The sequence below is a fragment of the Takifugu flavidus genome, chromosome 4 (genome assembly GCF_003711565.1).
Source record: "Takifugu flavidus isolate HTHZ2018 chromosome 4, ASM371156v2, whole genome shotgun sequence".
In the NCBI taxonomy this organism is placed as follows: Eukaryota; Metazoa; Chordata; class Actinopteri; order Tetraodontiformes; family Tetraodontidae; genus Takifugu; species Takifugu flavidus.
Genome location: NC_079523.1, coordinates 6567594 through 6582826, shown reverse-complemented (window position 1 = coordinate 6582826; position 15233 = coordinate 6567594). Strand labels below are relative to the sequence as shown.

Here is a 15233-nt window from a genome sequence, read left to right as displayed (position 1 = left end):
GTCAGTCAGGCTGTGTACTGGTTTCCTACTGAAATATAGAACAAAATGAGGGGGGATTATAGTTATAAGGGGCAAGTGTGTCACAGACTTTAACCCTTATAAACAATAATAAACCTGCGTTATTTATATCCAAGTAAATAAATACAATAGACGAACAAATTTCCATGATGTAATGGGGTGGAAGTGAGTGAGTCATGTGTTTCACAATAGAGGGAGTAGGTTTAAGGGTGACTAAGACCAACATTTCCTTCAGGATAAACTGGATTTTCTTTCGCCAATATGCGCCCACATGCGTAACTGTGGGCGTGGCCTCGCAGCGAAGTGCGGAAGAGAAGGAGGAAGCTCAGAATTCCTGTCAAACTTCACCAAAGCAGCGACCAGGTGAGTGTCTAAACGTCTAGACTTATGACGTTCGAAGCTGTTATACAGAATTAACTTATTAACTTCACTATTTAACGATGTCAGACATCGTGTTGAATATACCGAATATATACACACACACACCACACACACACACACATAGCTTATGGATGTGTGTACATAAATTCAAATATATGTAAGTCCAGATCAAATAAAAAGAACTGTGTGCTATATATTTATAGAAAATAAGGTTAAATAATATTTAAGAGCAACAGTAATATTATTTAACATTTCCAATTATAATAAATTTGCATATTTTTCATGTTCTGTATACATGTTCTGTGTTCTGGATTCTTGCTTGAAGAAAGAAATGTGGCCAAATCAAGGTAAGATATTACACATATATACACATATATACAGTATACACCTTTGCATTGAGTATAGTATAGTATAGTATAGTATAGTATAGTATAGTATAGTATAGTATAGTACAGTGCTCCAAGTCTTGGAGTGTTCATTTGTACCTCTTTTTGCTTCAGGTCCTCCACCACCACCACCAATGAACCCAATAAACCCTGCCTACCCCCCTGGGTACAGCCTTGCACCTCCCTATGCATCCTACCCTGCTCCACCTCCACCTCCACCTATGTACCCAGCATATCCACCCTATACGGTGCAATACCCACCTGGTATGAAACCACCAGCCATGGGAAATGGTGTCTGTCCAGGACCACTGCCTTACAATGCTCTGCCACATCATCCTTATCCGGGGGCTCCATGTGGATATCCTAGAGCCCCTCCTCCAGGCGTTTATCCTGGTCCATACCATCACTCTCCAAAATGGGGTCACCACCATAAAGGTCATCATCACTCTATGGTTAATCCTGCCTCTGGAGCATTAACGGGAGGACTGATGACAATGGGAATGGGGCTGGTCGGATACAAAGTCAACAAAAAGCTTAGGAAGAAGATGAAGAAAGCACATAAGGGTCACAAGTACATGCATCACATGTACGGCAAGGTAGGACTTTTTTATTTAAATAAAAACCTATGCTACATGAAGAGTTGTTGACTATTTGTCTACACATTGGAAATTCTCCTCTGCTTCCTCCACAGTACTCGAGCAGCAGCAGCAGTGACTCAGACTGAGTCCATCCCTGCAAGACGAGCTCACCCGAAGAAAACCCCTTTAATTATTGAATACTTTAGCATGGTCCTATATGTGATGCTAGGACTTTAACTACACAGTTTCCTTGTTTGTTTTTGACTCTTTACGTGGACCTGACATCTGAGTGTCTGCCAGTGCATCAGTGCAACAGGCAGAGTGATGCAGGCGTGCACTCAGAAGCTGATGGCTTCACCCGACACCCGACAGCCATTAGATACTAGACGTGCCCGGACCATCAAGCCCATCTTTGTTCGAAACGCAACTCTTTGCACTGACGTGACACAAGTTGAGATGAGATTTTGACATTTTATTTGCAGCGTTGCCTTTACATGTGGAGTTTTATGTTGGGTTTAAATAGTTTTAGCTGTTTTATCAGTCCCTTGCCCTGTATTTCACTTAGAATTTGGTCAACAATCGTTGTTTTATATGTATTTTCTTAATAAATTGAGATTGATGATCAACCTGCATGTAGCACAAGGCTTCATTCTGATTTTCATTTCTTTTACCCAGTGAAAAAAATTGATCAGTACAACACCAAATACAACAGATTCCAACTCAAGCACAGACACACAAATAGTTCCAAGGATTCAGAGTGCAAAAATGTTGCAAATCTAGAATAAATGGGGCACAGTTAGCAACCAGTGGCCTTGAGAGTGTTGAGTGTTTATAACTTTCAAAATTAACTTGGAATCACGAAAAAAAAATCATTATGGGTAAATGTCAGGATGTGGCTGCTGCCTGCCCAACCACCGCTTGCTCCTGCTCCTGCTCCCACTCCCTTCCCAGATCCTTATTACCTTCATGTGATGCACCCGTTTGCCTGCCCTGACAGATTTCCTGGTACGATCTGATATTAAAGCTTTTGAAAATCACCATTCTTTGTTTTTGTCTCTATTCCACATTGGAGTCCTACTGTAGTTTGTTCATGACAGTCAACCTCACATGCACGGGGGAGAATCTTTGGCCCCCAAAGGGTGCCGGTGCAGATTTTAGAAGCCTGAGAGCTGGAGTAGATTTCAGTGGTGGTAAAGTTCCAGAGTCCATTAATAGGTCGAAGTAGTCATGGAAATCTGTCATTATTGCTACGTTCTGCAACAGGATTGGACATACGGAAATATGATGGTCTGCCACAGTTGGGGGTAGATGTTGAAGATGCTAAAGGGCACATGTTAAAGGTGCCACCATCTTCAAGTGGGCGCCAGTGTCCATGTTTGCAGGGCGCACGTTTTTTGTGTTTAGATGATTTCATTAGTCCGCCTCCTTCTGAGCTGCCTTCGGTTTCTTCACTCGTCTGGGTTTCAGCTGTCTTTGTAGCTTTGCGCTTCAGACTCATACAATCTTTGGAATCGCTCAGGCTAGTCAAATATCACAAATATTTGTTTAATCCGACAGTCAAATGCTTTAGACGTTTATTTCATCTACTAAAACACTTTCAAGTCGTCCCATCAGTGGTCGTTCAGGTGGGTCATTGTGATGATGGGATGCTTCAGAGCTTGACTGGCAGTAATTCGTTGACTCCGATTGACAAGTAGCAGCTGTTTAATGAGGCGTGTAAATAATTTAACGTCCTTGTATCCGGGTTCGGACTCGTCTTCAAACAACTGGAGTTAGAAATGAACTGAGTTCATTCGGAGACGATAAACACGCTCTTAGAAGAGATGTTCATGATCTCAAATTCCCCTGCGGTCTAAAACATGCAGGGTTTTTTTTTTTTTTTTTTTACGTTTTTTTTATTTCTGCAGAACAGAAACTGTTTTCAGCCTGTTTCTGTCACTCAGTCCTCTTCAGTCTTTAGAAACCTTCACTGCAATGATTTAAACAAGTGGCTAAAGGTTCAGAATGACCAAAACCTGGACTAGAGATGGATGCAGTAGATCCTAGTGATGCTTGTGTTGCAGCTACAGTACAGACGAGCAGGAGGAGGGTGAATCCGACATTGCCGTGGTTCATCTCAAGTGCTTGATCAGCTGAGCTGCAGATCTGTTCATCTGGGTTCTTCCATCCAAAACCTCGTCCATGTGAACCTCAAGGCTAATATACAAGGGTAATTAAAATCTGTTGATTAAAAAAAAGGGTGCTAGTCCGTATTTATTCCCGTCATAGGACATAAAACTATTATCTGATCGTCAGCTATTCCATGATCTGGGATAAGCCCCCACTACTGACCAGCAGGGGGACCAGTGTGGGCTCAGAGCCGCAGACCAAACCGGCTGGAAACAGTTTCTTTTCTGTGGAAACAAACCAACAAAAATTTAAATAAATAATAAAGTAAATAAATAAATCAAACTAAACAGATGGGCACGAGGCCAGAAAGGAGTCATGCAGCCATTGGAAGGTCAGTCTGGAACCAAAAATCCACGGGACAAATAAAGAAGGTTAATAATGATGAGTTCTCAATAGACTATTAAAACAACTGATGAGTATGTGCATATATATGAAAAGAAGTCACAATGGAAATAAAGCAAAAGCTTGAATTTGTCCGATCTAAGGGATAAAAATGTGGACAGGTCTCGGCATCACCGGACATCCAGCAACACCCGCAGACACACGCAGCTTCTACAGCTTTAACGGCCACTTTTGAATGAAGATGGCGATCTTTAAAGGCACATCTCCACCTCATGACTAGCGGAATAGTCGTTGGATAGACTGAAATGGATTAAAACAGGGCTGTTCGGGACCGGCTCCCTGTTGTTGCCAGGCCAACGCTGTCCTTCTGTCTTTTGGACTCACTGCTCGGTCCTTCGGGACCAGTTCTAATGTTCGGCGTTTGCTCCTCTCAGATGACGCAGCGAACGCGGATGTTTTACAGTATTTCCCATTCATTTGCCACCATTAAAAAAACAAACAAAAAACAGCATTGTTATTATGATCATCCGCAATTTAACATAATCTTTTAATGTTAATATCAAATCAGGCATCGTTCACATCATTTCAGCTGCGTTTTAAGCATGGAGGTGATGATTATAGAGGAATTCAAGGTCAGGATTTTAGTTTTAGGTGTGACGAAACGAAAGCGAAACCGTCCGAGGAGCCTTTAAATACCGGTTTCCGCAACAGGGCACGGACAGAACAGAGAAGCTGAGGAGACGCCCGAGACTCTTCTGACTGAGGTACGTGCTGTGTTGGGAGCCTGATGGTGTGGACTTGATGGGTTTCAGTAGGACAGGGAAGTTTTATTCATTTACTTTAGCTTATTATTTATTTAGCGCTTTCTTTCTTTCTTTCTTTCTTTCTTTCTTTCTTTCTTTCTTTCTTTCTTTCTTTCTTTCGTCACCGTATCTTCTTCCGTATCTATCTATAATTATAGATTCTAGGTTATTAGGATGTGAGTCTCACACCACTTCTGGTGAATAGAAACCCACCGAGCTGTCAGTACTCTCCGCGTCCAGCAGAGGGCGCGATAACTTCCAGATGAGTCAAGCTATTGTTGATGGCGTTTGTTACAATTTTAAACTTCAAACTCAACTTATTACGTGTGATTGTTTTCTAATTTGACTTAATTTTAGAAAGGACAACAGTTCATATATTCAGGCATAATACTACAATTGGGATAAAAATTTTACTATGGCAGTTTCCTACACACATACATACACTTTTAACAGCTGTTTTCAGGTAATCATAAACATAGATTTTTCAGGTTGAGACTGATGGCAGCCCTATTTTTTATTCATCAATGGAATTATACAAACATTTATGTTTTCAATTTTTCTTGTCCATTATTATTATAAGAAAGCTCTGAAGGTTAAGTCAGGACAAGCCTGGCCTTCCCCAGCAATAGGATCAAAGGTCAACATGAGGCTCTAGGGATCTGCTGGACTAACTCTTGTTCACGTTACGTATCCTCTACTACAATCTTTTCATCTACTGATACTCTGTTATCTGTACATCTGATATTACCTAACCTAAATTTGACACAATTCAACAATTAAACACTACTAACTCTTTACTTTCCCTCGAGTTGTAAATAACCCCCCCCCCCATTGGGTTCTGACCGATAGCCCACCCGGATCTTGTTAATCAGACCAAATCCAACCTCTCTTTACAAGCATCTTGATTCTTTAACCATAATCCACCAATGATGACCCTCAAACATCCTGTTTATAAAATGATGGCTACCTTCTTTTCCTGTACAGATCACTGAAAATGGAGAAAAGAGGACCACAACAAGGTAACTACAGTGCAAAATGCAATGTAAACTTAAGTTATAGGAAGTCGTGCTCATGTCTGATATAATTTATTCATTTTTTCCCAGATCCCGATACCGGCCAAAGTAAAACTCCTGGTAAAGACTGGAGAAGACATAGGAGTCAGAACAGAAACAGAGCAGCGGGGACAGATGGCGGAGGACCAGACGAGGTGAACCTGAGAGGAAGAAGAGCAGAGTCAGAAAATGGCAGTGAAAAGTGGGTGGGAAAACCAAGACCAAGAGGTGACTGGGGGGCAAGAGGGGCAGCTAGAAGGCAAAGCACAGAGGGCAGAAGAGATGTTGGAAGACAGCCAGGAGAGGTCACAGCAAGAGGAGGAGCTCAAGGGGGCAGCAGGGGCAGAGCTAGAGGAGGGGCACAGTGGAGGAAAGATGAGGTGAGAATGGAGAGGAGAGGAAGAGGGGATCAAAAATATGATGCTGGAAATAGAAATCCAGGGACTTTAGGCGCAGCTAGGTCAGCGCAGGGCCCTGGACTGGGCTATAAAAAACTGGAAGAACTATCCAAACAAGACCCATCTGTAGTGGCACTCTCTCTGACAAACCACCCGGCCCTGGAAGATGTCCTGAAGGAGAGCAAAATGAGGAAGGAGCTCATCGAACTGCTGTGTCTGGTGATGAGTAATGCCTTCAGGTCGAGGGCAGACAGAGCCACCCTGCTGCACTTGGCTGGCATCACCAAGGACTCGAATTTCTTTCGCATAGTCTTGCCTTACTACCTGGCAGACATGGATTCAGAGCGCAACTGTACACGCAGGACGCAATACCCAGAACACATGGGAAACATCTTGACCATTATGTCAGAGGTAAGCAGAAGCTGTGAATGAAAGAGCCAATTAGCCCCAATTGTTAACAAGTTCAATACTCAAACCATGGATTTTTGTTACTCCCACTCAGTAAAATGGAGACTTACTTGTGGAATCTGCAGAAATATCAGCGGATGTAATGATACTGATATGTGATTAATATTTGTAGGTCCTCAGTATGTATCCTGCTAGCACCGTCCAGGTGGTGAGACTGATACTGACGCAGTTTCAAGCTTCCATCGACGGCCTGAAAGAATCAGGGGTAGAAATCAAGCCTCAAATAGAGAAGAACTTGGAGAATCTGCAGCTTCTCATGAAACACCTTCAGCAGAGATCCAGGGAGGGTACCCTGAGATCGGACAGGGACCCTTATGCTCTCTTACACAACATGGGTGCTGACCCAGGTAAAACTGCTTTTTGTTTGTATCAATTCAGCATGATGTCCCACTTTTCCAATGTCAAATATTAAAAGACCAAACGCTGTGTCCCCGGCGCAGGAGACCAGCAAGATTTCAGGATCATACCCATCTACCCCACACCTGAGGAGTTCCACCAGGACCAGCGACCCTTCCTCCGACCCAACCTCACCTCCCAGCGCTACACGAGCACCCACATCTACCTTGACACGCACTTCCGTCTACTCAGAGAGGACTTTGTGCGCCCGCTCCGTGATGGTATCCAGCAAATTCTTCACAGCCAGGAGAATGCGGGAGCGAGAGGTCAACTTCTGAGGACACAGCGCTTCGACGACATCAGAGTCTATTTTAACACGCAAGTGCGTTTGCCCACTTGCACCACCACTGGAATTGCCCACACAGTGGAGTTCGACACTCAGCCACTTCAGGTGACTATAAAGATGGACGTGTGAGCCAACATATTGGGCTTTTATCTAATGTCTGTATTAAACGTACTAAAAAATTCATTAAAACACCCTTTGTTTGTTTTTACAGTTTGTGCGGTGGGAGAACTCAAAGAGGCTGATCTACGGGTCACTGGTCTGTCTGTCTTGTGATAATTTCCAGACCTTCTTGTTTGCCACTGTGTCAGCTCGAGATCCCAAACAGCTTCAGAAGGGACTCGTCCAGGTGAAATTCACCGAAGAGAGCAGACTGAAGTTGGCCAGATACCAGGTGGGAGCAGCAACGTTCCTGTAATCAAGCCGGTTTCTAAATGCACAATTTATCAACAGTTCTTCTTGTAACAGATTGAAAATAGGAAAATTTGTCGATAAAACTTATTTTCCTTCACAGAAAGATCAAATTTTCCTGATGGTTGAGACCACGGCCTATTTTGAAGCCTATCAGTATGTTCTCCAAGGCTTAAAGGAGCTGGAGGAGGACAATCTGCCCTTTCAGAGGTAGGAATATTTTTCCCTTTGCCACAAAGGATGAACAGTTTTTATGTGTGGTGTCATCCCAAAGCAGCTTCAGAATGGGTTCACGATGACACTCGGTGAATATTAGAGCCTCAGATGTTTAAGCCTCATCATGATTCATCTGTTGTGGGTACTGAGCCAGGGTCTTTTCTGTCACCGGGGCTTTTAACATGCAGTTTTCATAGGGGTGGGTTTCCTGGAGTTCTCCTCAGCTCCCCCAGAAATCCAAAAGCGCACACCTTAGATCAGAGACTCTAAATTACCCCTAGGTGTGTGTGACTTTGTAGTTGTCTTGCCTACAAGAAATACCTGTAATGAATAGACAAACAATTTTGCCATAAAATACTGCAGTATTTGTATAACTATGTTACCCCATCCATGCTAGGTACATCGTGGAATGCAATGGCGATGTCCAACCCCCTGCTTATCTGGAAGGAGGAGATCTTTACGATCTGAGTTGCATTGCTGACCCTCAGCATAAGCAGACTCTGCCACGCTTTCACAGCCTGAATAAAGGGGCTTGGCCCAGAAAGGAGAGGCTGGGTCTGGACGAGTCCCAGATGGAAGCCTTCCAGCTGGCCATCACCAAGGAGCTGGCCATCATACAGGGTCCTCCCGGCACCGGTGAGGTCTTGAGAAGGATGGTTTTGGATGTTTCCAAGTGAAAAGCAGGTTTCCATCTTCCAACTCTGCTTCTTCCAAATGCTCAGGGAAAACCTACGTGGGGCTCAAGATCGCACAGGCTCTGTTGACCAATCAGGATCTTTGGAAAGCCAACAACGCGCCCATGTTGGTGGTGTGTTACACTAATCATGCCCTGGATCAGTTCCTGGAAGGTAATCATTGATCTCATCTCATCAACAGTAAAATCCCAATCCTTGGGACTTGGTTGTGAAATCAGTTGTGTTCACCTGTGCATTTAAGGTATTCATAGCTTCTTGGAAAGGGACATCGTGAGAATAGGCAGCCGCAGTAACAGTGAGATCCTGAAGCAGTTTAATCTGAGGGAGCTGACCTCCTCCAGGGGCTTTAGGCATTCACTCCCGGGTCACCTGCGCCACGCATACAATGATGTGAGCTTTGAATAACACCAGTATTTTACTTTCGGTGCAACCTTTAGTTAAGGCGTGCACATGTGATTCTACAGTGGTTTGTTTTCTTTTAAACAGGTTTACAGGCAGCTGTGTGATGAGGAAAAGGACCTTCAGTATCAGAGTCAGACACTGGAGTGCTCCATGAAAGGTGTCCTACATAAACACTTCTTGAGGAATTTCATCCTACACAGGCACTGGGAAAACCTGTGTCGCCCTCCTATGATAGTAAGTTGGAGTTCATGTAAGAGATAATGCTATTTCTGCATGACTGAACACTAGATGTTAAATATTCAATATAAATATTCACTTCTATTTATTTATTTATTTTAAACACGAGGCCTTTTTTCAGCGGAAAAAGTTTGACGCCATCCTGGAGTGGTTAGGTTTGGGTTCCACTTCCTTCCACAAGAGGGAGACAGAGGACGAAAATGAAGCTGAAGGTAACGCTCTGAATAATTGGCATTGAAATATTATGCTCCCCACCTGCTTTTTAAAGTTGATTCCCCTTTTAATTTATAGTTCACATAATTAATGAATGAAGCATAAATCCTTAAAGTCGTTTTTTTCCACCATGATCTCACATTCTCTATTATATCTCTTTTATATTTTGCATGCTGATGTGGACATATTGTGGTCAATGAACTTTTCTTGTTTTACTATTTAAAACTTAGGTGCATTGATTAAAGTGTGTGTGTGTGTGTGTGTGTGTGTGTGGGGGTGTGTTTTTAAAACCAAAAAGGAACAAACAACTTTTCTGATATTTTAGAAATGGAGGTGGTGAAATCTGTGGCGGTAGAGCACCATGACCTGATTGCTATCACAGAGGAAGCAGATCTGATTCAGTTGGAGCGGATCATTGATGACTCTGATCCCAGAGAAGCTGGACATGGCAGCGAAAATAAAGATGACGTGAGGATGTTGGAAGAAATGATGCTGGTTATGAACATGGATAACAATGAGATACAGCAGGAAAGCGATGCAGAATGGAAGGTAAATTCCTAAGCAGATTAAAATAATTCTTATGTAATATTGTAAAATGTATAAGTTAGTAGCTTAGCATTCTCTATTAATATCAGAGGAAACCTGAGGCTGTTGGAAGTCTTAAATACTCACTGAATATTAACAGCTAGCCATAAAAATTGCATCTTTTTAATAAAATATCTTTTATTCTACATTTGTTAAAAAAAAACCTTAAACCACTGGCATTTTGTAGGTTAAAAGGTTTTAATATTCTTGTAAACAACAATGTATGAATGTTGATCTCTGCCTTATCTGTACAGATACAACCGAATCAGAAGAGAAAGATGAAGAACAGAATCAGGAAAGAGCTTAACAAGACCTCAGCCATGACTGAAGAAGAGGAAAGAGCTGTTGATAACATTTGGATTCTAAGTCTGCCAGACAGGTGGAGACTTTATCGGTAGGTATGCATCTTACTCACTTGGTTAGCACCATCAAGTTTGGCTACATTTCTTTCATATCGGTTCTGCTGTGTTTGAAGTCCAACTCCATAATGAAGTCTGATAAATACCATGAAAATTCCTAAAGCTCATCTGTAGTAGGAGGTATAAGCACTATAAAAGTAACAACAGAACGTAAACTCCAGTTTGCTTCTTAAAAATTATTTGTAAAACTGAATCCAGTGGAAAAAAGACAACAAAACAATCTTCTCTTTTATTTATTATTTAGCTGCCAAATGCAGTAAAATATGTAACAGAATGTTTATGTCTGCTGGAAATAATGTGTCTGAGTGCATGCCTGTAATTGAGTCAGCCGTGGCACTGCTTTAGTCTCATTCATTTATTCTCTACTTGCAGTTTGTGGGTGGCACGATGCAAAGCAGAAGCTCGCACCAGAATCGTTCAGTTAGAAGCGCAGTATCAGAACACTGTGGAACGACTGGCTGATGTAAAACGGCACGAGGACCTCTGTGTACTCAAAAAAGCCAGGGTACGCTCAAAATTCATACGAAGCCACCTTCAAAACAACCAACACCCCATTTAATCCTCACCTGCTGGACATTGTTGTTATTGCTATTGTCCTGCTCTTTGCAAATATGAGATTGTTATTAACAATAACCAATATTGCCAATAAGAGTAATGTTAATCAATGCCAGCCATTCTGGCACGTGTTTGCTTGGATTCTCATCATTTTAAGTGAATCTCTCAGGTTATCGGCATGACAACAACAGGGGCGGCCAAGTACAGAAGTGTCCTGCAGGAGGTCAAGCCCCCTGTGGTGATTGTGGAGGAGGCTGCAGAAGTGCTGGAGGCCCACACCATCACCACGCTGAGCCAAGCCTGCAAACACCTCATCCTCATTGGAGATCATCAGCAGGTACGAAGTGACACAGGCTGGAGGACACTGGGAGCACTGGTGTGTTTTTACCAAGCCATTATTCTGCATCTGAACCCACCGCCACCTACTCTATATCCACATGTGTGAATGTCCAGTTGAAGACAAACTGCTCTGATGTTATTGGGGTGTTCTTCAATCCCAGGGTTGATGTGGAACCCAGAAGAAATCTGTGGTTTGCATTCAACAGTGCACTTCTCTTTGCCCACCTCTGGCATTACACAGTCACACACACGTGCACGCTTTCCCCACATGTTTGTAGACACACGGAGACAGAGGGCGTTTGTATTCTCTGGATCCCTAAATGTCCCCTGTTGACACATTGTCCCAAAACTCATCACTGACTGTTACAAGATGCTGCCTCTCCTTTAACGTGATGAGGATGGAAATGCAACTGTTTTGGACTGGAACTTAAAGGTTTTTTTGTTTTTTTTTCTCGTCGCCCTTTTAGTTACGCCCCAGTGCCACAGTTTATGATCTTGCTAAGAACTTCAGCTTGGAAATGTCCATGTTTGAGAGACTGGTGAAGATGGGGCTCCCTTATGTCAGACTCAACTACCAGGTGCGTATGTCTGCATAGATATTACCAGTTAGACCAGTTGGTGAATTTGACCTGATACGTCTCTGCATCTGTAAGTGATACATTCATTTGTTTTCAGCATCGTATGAGGCCAGAAATTGCCACTCTCCTAACTCCACACATATATACAGAACTGGAAAACCATCCCTCTGTGTTTGAATATGACAACATCAAGGTGTGTTGTGTGCTGGATTGGCTTTTTTTAACCAGTGGCAATCCTTTCAGCCAGGTTTGCTTAGAACCTATTTTAAGATTTGCTGTTTTAACTTACAGGGCCTTAATACCAATGTATTCTTTGTGGAGCACAACCACAGAGAGGAGGAGATTAAAGACGGAAAAAGCCACCAGAACAGGCACGAAGCCACATATGTGGTTGCTCTCTGCCGCTATCTCCTCCTACAGGACTATCAACCACACCAAATCACAATCCTCACCACCTATACTGGCCAGCTCTACTGTCTGCGCAACCTCATGCCCGCCAAACAGTTCACAGGGGTCAAGGTTCATGTGGTGGACAAGTACCAGGGTGAGGAGAACGATATTATTCTGTTGTCTCTGGTCCGCAGCAACCCTGAAGGCAAAGTTGGGTTTTTGAGCATTCCAAATCGCGTCTGCGTCGCCTTGTCCCGCGCCAAGAAAGGCCTTTACTGTATCGGTGACAGTGCAATGCTGAAACAAGTCAAACTGTGGAGTGACATCTTCCACACCTTGAGGGAAAAGAACCAGATCGGGAATGCTCTGACCTTGTGCTGTCAGAATCATCCCGATCGGAAAGTCACAGCCTCCTGTGCCAAAGACTTTGAACAAGCCCCTGAGGGGGGCTGCACTCAACCGTGCGAATTCCGATTGGATTGCGGCCACGTTTGCACAAGAGTTTGCCACCCTTACGACCCCGAGCACAAGAAATACAAGTGTCCCAAGAAGTGCCCGAAGATTTTATGTACTCTGGGACACAAGTGTCCACTTCTGTGCTACAGAGAATGCCCAGAGAAGTGCCCAGTGGGTGTTGAAAAGATCATACCCCAGTGTCAGCACAAACAGATGGTTCCTTGCCACCAGGACCCCAACGAATTTAAATGCCAGGAACCTTGTCAGAAGCTGCTGGACTGTGGGCATTTATGCAATTCACTGTGTGGGGAAGAGTGCACGAGCAAGTGCAAAGTGAATATTATCTTGAAGCTGCGTTGTGGCCATACCCAGAAAGCTGCCTGTTTCTACACAACGCAGGAGGAGGGGCCTGTTTGTCGCAGCCCTTGTACGCAGCAGCTAAAATGTGGGCATGCATGTCCAGGCACATGTGGCCGGTGTCACCAGGGTCGGTTTCATATGTCCTGTTCTCACCAGTGCGACCGTCTCCTGATCTGCTCTCACAAGTGCAAGGTGCCTTGCAATCGCAACTGCCCGCCATGCCAGCAGCCCTGTCAGAACCGCTGCATACACAGCAAATGCATGTTGCCGTGCTGGCAGCCCTGCACACCCTGTATTGAGCCGTGCATTTGGCAGTGCCCCCACCAAAGCTGCACCAAGCTTTGCCATGAGCCATGTGATCGTCCTCCCTGCACCCAGCCCTGCAGCAAGGCGCTACCCTGCGGCCACCCGTGCATTGGTCTGTGTGGAGACCCGTGTCCAACCAAATGTCGCGTCTGCAACTACAATGAAGTCACAGAGGTTTTCTTTGGCACCGAGGAGGACCCCGAGGCGTCCTTCATCCAGCTCGAAGACTGCGGCCACATCATCGAGCACTCAGCCATGGACATTTACATGGGGGTGGATGGCCACTCTCAAATAAATGGCGGAGAGGAGGTGGCCATAAAACTGAAAGAGTGTCCCAAATGTCGAACTCCAATCCGCAAAAATCGACGCTACGGCTCTCACATCAACAGGTGCCTGGCTGAGATCGAAATGGTAAAGCAGAAGATTCACGGAAATCTGCTGGATATGGAAGAGCAAAGGGCGGCGCTTCAAAAACAATGGGGCGAACAAATTTCCACCCTTGAATTAGATATGCCAGCAGAATATATAAAGATTGAAAAGCACCTGGGGGATAAATATCACACAGCAAATGACCTGTGGAGTCTGGAAAATAAGATGGATTTCCTTATTAGATTTGCAAAGCTAAGGAACATCCTAGAAGGGCTGATGTTACCCGAGCAGACCTTCACATCCAAAGCGTTGGAGCAGTTTAAAAGCTGGCTCGATGGCACGCAGCAAAGATTCACAGAACAGCAGGTCTTTGATTTGAAGAGAGAGCTGCAGAGATTAATTCTCCTGACTGAACTTGAAGCTCGATGTTCTAAGGCCGAAAAGAGAGGAGAAAGCCAGAGAATCCAGGCTGAGGTGCAAACCGTAAGAGAGGTGCTGGAGAAAAACGGCCAATTCACCGAGCTGGACGAAAGCAGGGCGGAAGATGCCATGAAGGACCTAGACAGTCTGCTTCCATCCTCGGGCCTGGGTATCACTGAGGAGGAGAGGAACATGATCGTCTCCACCATGAAAATGGCCCCTGGACACTGGTATAAATGTCCCAACGGCCACGTCTATGTCATCACCGAGTGCGGAGGCGCCATGGAGAGTCGCCAATGCCCCGATTGCAGCGCCACTATTGGCGGCGCTAGTCACAGGCTGGCGAGCGGAAACAACGTTGCCACGGAGATGGATGGATCCCAGCACCCCGCCTGGTCTGAAAATAACAACCTTCTCAACTACGATGACCTTAACATCTGAAAAAGAGGGAAATCCTGTCACACATTGTTCTTTGACTATTGTGATTGCTCAGTGGCAAAAAGTTAAGTTGAAGTACTCAAATTTCTGAATATGTTTTTGCATTAAAACTGCACTGTAGAGATTTAGGTGGCTTTCGCTTAACATGGTGAACATTTCTTCTCAGAAATATGTGTCAGTCAAAAGTGATTGTCAGTAACTGTGAAATAATTTCAAGAGCTCCAGTCAACCTTATCCTTTCCGTTTCAACATCGTTAGACTCTGAATCACTGAAAGACTAGAGATGAAAACACCTCGTGTTTAATCCAAATAAAGAGTTTCACATCCTGCTATCCACGCCCATGTTTATTTGTCATCCTCTTTCTTCTTGGTGGAGCACCAAAGTCGCCGATGGCCTTGAATCCATGTAAGAGGATCTTAAAGCCTATTCTGAATTTGACTTCTTGGACAGGAGCAGACCTTCCCTGTCCCTCAGCTGCACATCTTTGGACAGTGGGAACAAACTGATGTGCCCAGAGAGAAACCATGCGGGTCCAAGGAGAACAAACTGTCACACAGAAAAGCCCCCCT

The 15233-nt window shown here is 44.2% G+C and overlaps 2 protein-coding genes across 4 annotated transcripts; both read left to right on the top strand.

The window, feature by feature from the left end:
• Positions 1-288: 288 nt before the first annotated feature.
• LOC130524621 (proline-rich protein 13-like) lies at positions 289-2005 on the top strand. Of its 2 annotated transcripts, XM_057030902.1 has the most exons (4): positions 289-381; positions 725-746; positions 900-1381; positions 1477-2005. In XM_057030902.1, the coding sequence occupies exons 2-4, from the start codon at positions 731-733 to the stop codon at positions 1507-1509; spliced, it is 531 nt and encodes a 176-aa protein (XP_056886882.1). In that variant the 5' UTR covers positions 289-381; positions 725-730; the 3' UTR covers positions 1510-2005. The 2 variants fall into 2 exon arrangements, with proteins under 2 accessions (XP_056886882.1, XP_056886881.1); XM_057030901.1 differs by lacking the exon at positions 289-381 and having other exon boundaries at positions 523-746.
• Positions 2006-4619: 2614 nt separating this feature from the next.
• Positions 4620-14995, top strand: znfx1 (zinc finger, NFX1-type containing 1). Of its 2 annotated transcripts, none has more exons than XM_057030178.1 (19): positions 4620-4638; positions 5662-5696; positions 5781-6538; positions 6708-6942; positions 7036-7382; positions 7489-7668; positions 7789-7895; positions 8299-8537; positions 8624-8749; positions 8838-8986; positions 9083-9232; positions 9357-9447; positions 9774-9997; positions 10288-10427; positions 10825-10957; positions 11177-11344; positions 11814-11924; positions 12022-12117; positions 12216-14995. In XM_057030178.1, the coding sequence occupies exons 2-19, from the start codon at positions 5672-5674 to the stop codon at positions 14664-14666; spliced, it is 5730 nt and encodes a 1909-aa protein (XP_056886158.1). In that variant the 5' UTR covers positions 4620-4638; positions 5662-5671; the 3' UTR covers positions 14667-14995. The 2 variants fall into 2 exon arrangements, with proteins under 2 accessions (XP_056886158.1, XP_056886157.1); XM_057030177.1 differs by having other exon boundaries at positions 9345-9447.
• The last annotated feature ends 238 nt before the right edge of the window (positions 14996-15233 follow it).